General features: G+C 50.8%; 1 protein-coding gene across 5 annotated transcripts in view; it reads left to right on the plus strand.

Annotated features, from left to right (window-relative positions):
* The window catches only part of PRPF40B (pre-mRNA processing factor 40 homolog B), a 31,833-nt gene extending 26,830 nt beyond the window's left edge, over window positions 1–5,003 (plus strand). For 4 of the 5 annotated variants that reach the window (XM_039365729.1, XM_039365727.1, XM_039365731.1 and 1 more), the window contains exons 24-27: window positions 1,364–1,466; window positions 2,325–2,386; window positions 2,781–2,909; window positions 4,274–5,003. In XM_039365729.1, coding sequence (XP_039221663.1) covers window positions 1,364–1,466; window positions 2,325–2,386; window positions 2,781–2,909; window positions 4,274–4,366 — 387 coding nt within the window. In that variant the 3' untranslated portion in view covers window positions 4,367–5,003. The remainder of the gene's footprint in view (window positions 1–1,363; window positions 1,467–2,324; window positions 2,387–2,780; window positions 2,910–4,273) is intronic. The other variant, XM_039365730.1, reaches the window with a different exon arrangement.
* The last annotated feature ends 1,943 nt before the right edge of the window (window positions 5,004–6,946 follow it).

Consider the following 6,946-nt stretch of genomic DNA (forward strand, 5'->3'; position numbering starts at 1 on the left):
ACAGGGCCACGCACACAGGCACGGCACTAGCAGCCCCGTTCGCACTAGCAGCTGGCACCATGCACATGGCCACGCATCTCACGTGGCAGCTAGCAGCCTGTTTGCACATGCGCTAATAGGTCACGGAACCCACCTGGGCTAGCGGCTCATGCGCAAATGGGCCGTAGACACCCGTCCCACACTAGCATCCCTGTTTGTGCCCACGCGCAAATGGGGCAGCGGGCGCTAGCGCGAGGGACGAATGTGCGCACCGGCCAGCCATTTCTACAGCCTGCTGGCCAAGAGCTCATGGCCCTGGGGACCCCTGTCCTAGATATATCCTGAGAGCCCCTAGAAGCTCCCAGGCAGGCATGTCAAAGTGCCGGCCCGCGGGCTGGATGCGTCACGATGAAACTGCACCCACCCCATTGCTGGCAATGGGGAAAAAGTCGCGATACGTCACAACACGTCACGTGATGTCGCAACACGTCACGTGATGTCGCAAGTTTGACATGCCTGTTCTACGATGTGTGATGAACCTCCCCCCCCCCCCATACAGTTTAGGACTGCACAGTCTCTTAATCCAGGCCTCTCTGGGAAAGCTCTGAGTTGGCCAAGTCCTCGGAATTTGAAGCACCTTGTCTCAGATGCAATTAGGCTGTTTAGGATATCTTGAAAGTATCTTGAACCAGAAGCAGCTCTGCTCTGAGAGAGACACAGTCTACTGTGAGCTTGAAACACTTCCAAAATGCTCAAAAACAACCTGTTCCACGTGCAAAAAGGGGCATTTTGCACTTTCAGCTTTTCAGTTTTGGGAATGGCATTTCAGGTTCAATTGGAAACTGCGTTTATTCCTACCCCCCCCCCCAAGGCTTTTCTTCCAGCCTGTTCACCACTGTTATGCCAGATTTCCCCCCCCCCCCCGGTGCCAGAAAATTTCAAGGGCTTGTGGGGTGCAGTACAATGAAGGGCAAGAAGCCAGAGGCACCACCTTAGACCTCAGGAGGGCTCATCTCTTGCTTGGCCAAGGAGTGGTAAGCTTGATCAGGACCTGTTAAACACCTCCCCATCTTTGAATTAAGGCACTGGGGGTTGATAAAGAGTTGCAGGGGATTAGCTTAGGAAAAGCTGTTCTAATGAGAAGGTTGCCTGGTGTGGGGATGATTTCTGCAAGCTGGCCACTCTCGTAAAGGATGAATAATGATGTCGGTTCAAGATCTAGGATTGTGCTGTTTACTAACACAAAAAAGCAGCAGCTTGGCCTGATCCTTTCCTGTGCCTCTTCCTCGATAGCTTTACTTTTGCTTATTTCTTCATCCCGTGCCTCTGCCCACTCTTCCTTTGCCAGTGGCTGTCTTGGTGAGTCCTTCTTTTTGTCCCACAGGGTTCAGAATCGGGCTCAGATCATCCCCACCGAGCAGCCAAGCGCAAGAAACGAAACCACTCGGAATCAGCGGGTTCAGGTGCCTCGTCCTCAGCCGATTCAGGTCAGGCTTGGATGAGAAACTGGTTAGCGCCATAGAAAACAAGCCCTAAATGGGAAACTAGGCGTGTGGGCTCTCCTCGTATATGGAAAAATCCTATAAAGCAACTGTCGGCATTGGCTTGTCTAGGACAAGCAATGTTATTGCTGTGTTGTGCTTTCTTGTTTTTTAAGAATATATTTTTCAGCCTTCGAGGGTGAAAAGCACATGTTGTAGATACAGAGAAAGTTCAGGGAGTGGATTTTGGGGGTTATTTTTTTTCACATTTTGCATAATGCTTACGGACAGTTAAGACATGAAGAGGCATGTCAGCCTTAGCAAAGTTGTTTGTGGCTTCTGCTGTTTTTGTCCAAGTGACGACAGACTACAAGTGTTACCTTTTTGGGACACCTGTACAATTAAGACGATGTTCAAAAGGGGCGGGAACCACAATACATCATTTTCATCAGGCTCTCCCATTTGGTATCCCTCCCTCCCCGCCTCCAGGCAACCCTCCTGGACTCTTCACATTACCTATTTTAACTTGTTTAAAAACTCACAAAAAACGATGGGCTGAAATTCTTTTCCCCAATAGAAGTTTCAATAAGTGTTCTTCAGTGGCTCTCGAGACTGTAAAAATGAGGAAGCTCCCACAGCATGTTGGTCATCCTCAACTTGATCAAGTTGAGAAAGAAAAAGACACGGATAGGTAGCATCTGCATCACTCCATCCCCCAATGTTCGGCCACCCTCCCAGGACCTCTGTGAGATCCTTGGCCTGCTGCTGTGGAGTCACTGCTGGGAGCAAGCTGAGGTTTTCCCAGGAGAAGGCTGGGATGGTCAAACTCTCTCTGTCTGCACACAACTTCCTGTCTTCCTGCAGAACATAGCCCCAGGCGTGCCAAGAGGCAGAAGAAGAAGAGCAAGAAGAAACGGCATAAGTCGGTGAGTGGGTGGTGGGAGCAGAAGGGAGGCAAGGAGACATCCAGGTGGAAGGGACCAATTGCATAAAGCCAAGCTCCTTGGAAAAAAGGGCAGTTCTCCTGGCAGCTCCCTCTGTATGGGTCTCGATCTGCAGAGTAGGAGCAGGTATATTATCTGGGGATTCAAAGGAGCAGCCAGGACTGAAGGTACAAATGTTCCCAGGTAGCACCAAACCCACTTGGCAACGTTTGGTACTTCGCAACCATTTTATCTCAAAAGCCTACATTGCTGGTTTACAATCTTTGGGGCTCATTTGTCTTCCTAGGTTGTGCTAGCCTCATATCACCGAATGGGCCAGTCACCCACCTACCCCTCCTCCCAGCCCCCCCCACCTCGCAAACTGTTTCTTTTACAGAACAGCCCTGAAAGCGAAGCTGAGCACAAGAAGGAGCCAAGCCGGGCAGAAGAGTGGGAGCGAGAGAAGGCCCCTCTGCGACCTGAGGGGAGGGGCCACTCCCCTCCCCGGGGTACTCGGAGGGAGCGGGTGAGACGGGGGGGGGGGAGGGCAGAATCCCAGCCCAGGAATGGCTTTTCCTAACCCAGAGGTGGGGAACTATGGCCCTTTTATGACTGGTGGACTTCAACTCTCAGAATTTTAAAACCAGCATGGCTGGCTCAGGAATTCTGGGAGTTGAAGTCCACCACCATAGTTCCCCACCCCTGTCCTAACCCTTTCGGGTGGGGAATCGAAGACCACAAAACAGGTGGGACAATTAGGGGGGAATTTGGGAGAGATTTGGATTCAATTTCTTTTTTAAAAAATAGTGACTTGTCCGTTTTAGGAGATTTCACCTCAAAATGGCAGAGAACTGCTCTCGGTTTTCAACAGTCTTGATTGTTTGGCGCTCTAGGGCAGGGCTTTTCAACCAGTGGTACAGGTACCACCTGTGGTACATTGGCACCTGGCAGGTGGTATGGGACCATCCTAGAAAAGTGGTAGCAGGGGAGGGGAATGAACTGAACTGGTGGCAACACAGCAGAAGCCTGAGCGAGAGATGGCTGAAGCTGCAGGGCTGTCAGGGCTCAACAGAAGTGCCAGGATCAGTGCCGCTTTCCAGCTGATCGGTGCTTCTTCGGGGCTGTCAGGGCTCAGTGGACGTGTCAGGATCAGCACAAGGCTCTAGCTGGAGCTCAGCGCTGATCCTAGTGCTTCTGCTGAGCCCAGAAGAAGCACCAATCAGCTGGAAAGCAGCACCGATCCTGGTGCTTCTGCTGAGCCCAGAAGAAATGCCGATCAGCTGGAATGTTGCAGCATCTCCAGGGCTTTGTGATTTACATTCAGATGCTTGGCAACTGATTCATATTTATACGGTCACAGTGTCCCAGGGTCATGTGAAGTGACCAAAAACTGCTGCAACCATCAGCAGATGGGGGGGGAATAAAAACCAAACAACCCCCACCCCACCTCCGCTGCCAATCCTCAACAGAAATGCTCACAGCAATGAAAACCTCCGGCAGGAGGAAGAGCGCAGCCGGGTGGGCAGGCAGGTGTCTTGCTCGGCTGTGGCTTGGGGGGGGGCACTTTTTTCAGTGCCATTGTAACTTCGAACAGTCACTAAGCGAACTGTTATAAATTGAGGACTACCTGTACTTTTATCACTTTTTTCCTTTTTTTTTTTGTCATCAAGTTTTTGACACCTTGCTAGGCTATTGTGGTACTCGGATATTTCCATATCCTAAAAGTGGTACAATGGGTGAAAAGGTTGAAAAGCCCTGCTCTAGGGGGTCATATAAAGGGACTTGCCCATCCCTGCTTTAGGACATGGAGGATGGAGGAAAATAGGAAAAAGAAAGGCTTGGAGGGAAAGCCGGATGAGAGGTTCTTACCTGCCTTCTTTCTGCTGTCAGAGTGGTTGGGACACCTCAGAGAGCGAGGAGCTGAGCGAAGGGGAGCTGGAACGTCGGCGTCGGACTCTGCTGCAGCAACTGGGTGACCAGTAATTGACCCCTGCCTCTTTTGAGGCACCCCCAACACCATTATATGAGAAGCATTCAGTCCTTGTCCCTGTGGCAACTTTGCCTTGTTTTAGCCTTGGTGGCATCCAAGCCAAGCGTATGCACTGCTCTTGCTGGACCCCACACGTTGGGTCACAGCCTTCTTCATTACATTCACCTGCGTCTAAGAGGGGAGCAGCTGCTCCTACCTGTTGGCAGCAGTCACCTCCAGTGACACCACCTGTCTACATGAAGCATCAGAACAGGGAGGAAAGTTTAGATGTTCCTTGTGGATCTGGAGGGCATCTGCAACATTGAAACCCGGCTCGTGGATCATCCAGAAGAGGATTGGGGGAATTGCATCTGAGCACCAGAATGAATGATGTCTGTCTCCGCACAGACTTCACCAGGGCCACACCAGCCCAGAGCCTCCTTTGGCCTAGATGCAAAATGGCGGCAGAAAACAGCTAAGGTACAGCATCAGTCTTGTCTAATGTGGAGACAGGATTGCGCTACGTGGTCTTCTGGAAGGTTATCGCTGTGACTGGATCCTTTCCCCTGGTTGCAGTATCCCCTTGTGAGTTAAGGATTTAATGGAATTTTTAAAACAATATTTATAATAAATCTGGACTGAAAATACCAATCTATGGCCTCCTGTAGGAAATTAGTTTATATTAGTTCCAAATGATTTTAGGGAAAAAAAACTCAGCTTATTTTCATAACCTGTTAGACTGGATCTATAGTTGCCTCTAATCCCCAAAATAACAGAGGACTTGAAAGTATGCTGGCAGGTGTATATATGTGTGTGTGTGTGTATGTATGTGTGTGTGTATGTATGTGTGTGTGTGTGTGTGTGTGTGTGTGTGTGTGTGTGTGTGTATATATATATATATATATATGATAGGAAATAAAATGATCACCAGGGTAATAAAACTATAAAATTTATTAAAAAGCGCCTAGCTTTCGCCGTCACCTGCCGGCATCCTCAGGGCTAGTGCGCCAGGGAGTGGGAGGGTCATTCTTATAGGTGTGGTGAGGTCTGCGCACGACTCCTCGACCTCGTCATCGGGCCTAAATAGGATAACTGCGTGCGGCTGGTCTGTTCCTTTCTATTCATCTCAACCGCCCGTTCATCCTCCTCCATCCTTCTCTCCCTCAATCTTGAGGTGGGCGGGCAAATGTCTCTATGGTTGCAACAGTCTCTATGTTTGAGCTCTTTTCCCTCGGGGGTAGATGGCAGTGTGCATTTCGTGTTTCTTTTACAGTCCTCCTTCGTTCCATCGTTCTTCCTATGGCAAGTTTTTTGTTGTTGAATTTTGGTATTTTTGTTTCTTATACAGGTATCATTTAAGTGATCACATGGGTCCTTTCGAGGTAGTTGTAATTCGTTAACGGTCTGGGGCTGGAGGGGGGGACCTTTCGAATGTGGAAGGGGTAGTGATTCTTCAATTGTCCCTGTGTGTAGTCGCTTTGTGCGCGCTGCGCCCTGTTCGGGCGGTCCGGAAAGGGTAGCGGTGGGGCCATGCCTTCGCTCTTCCTCTTGGGGTAGGTATCGTCCAGGTGATCTCACACGCCCCTCCCGAATAGATATAGTTCGTCGGCAGTCCAAAGCCGAAGGGCAAGCCATTCGGTCGTGGGTGGAGGGGGGCGGAGGCTCCCCGCCCGTCGCCACCCCCAGCTGTCCGGCGCGTCTCCTGCTATGAGTGATCGATCCGGGGGGAAGGTTAGCAATAGAGTCGTGATCTGTTTGGTCTTTGCAGCGTCCTTCCTCGCTACAAGTAGGTATAGATCGTCGGCAGTCCGAAGCCGAAGGGCAGGCCATTCGGCCATGGGTGGAGAGGGGCGGAGGCTCCCCGCTCGTCGCTACCCCCAGCTGTCCGGCGCGTCTCCTGCTGCGGGTGATCGGTCCGGAGGGGAGGGTAGCGATAGAGTCGCGATCTGTTTGATCTTTGTAGCATCTTTCCTCGGCTTGTCTCCTCCTCCCTGCGTCGTCGGTGGTCATACGGATCCTCCGAAGCTCTCCGGAATATGCAAGCGGGGGGAACGGTGGCTTGATCTCTTGAGTTCTTTCTCCTTCTTGCGGTTTCCTCTCTCCTAACTTGGTCCCCTTGATCCAGCGGGGGGCTCTCTCTTTTCTTTCTGAAATGACTGGCACGTTTCCTTCCATATGCAGGTGGGTTGCCATATCTAAGGGTCTCCCCCCTCCTCCAACCGCGATGTCTTCCTTAGTATTGGTCACCACATTTCGAGTATCTATATCTTCCTTAATGCCATTAGAGTTATTATTGGAACGTCGGGGGTGCTGTCCTTGATTACTAGTGCTCCACAGCCTTAAAGCCATATATGCCGGGCACAGGTCCACATGCCGGTTAATAGAATTGTCATCCGAGAGCCATGCCTCCTTAAGTAGGCGGCCCCCCTTGGTATTGTCGCTAGCCAATACGCTGACCTCACTGAAATTAAATTTGTGATCTAGTTCCGCCATGTGTGCCCATATTTGAGAATGTGGATCTCCCCTTCTTACTGCTAACTTATGCTCGTGGACCCTGGTTTTAATCCGTTTGGCTGTCTCCCCAACATAGTTGG

The sequence above is a fragment of the Crotalus tigris genome, unplaced genomic scaffold (genome assembly GCF_016545835.1).
Source record: "Crotalus tigris isolate CLP2741 ecotype Arizona unplaced genomic scaffold, ASM1654583v1 scf7180000020174.184502, whole genome shotgun sequence".
NCBI lineage: Eukaryota > Metazoa > Chordata > Lepidosauria > Squamata > Viperidae > Crotalus > Crotalus tigris.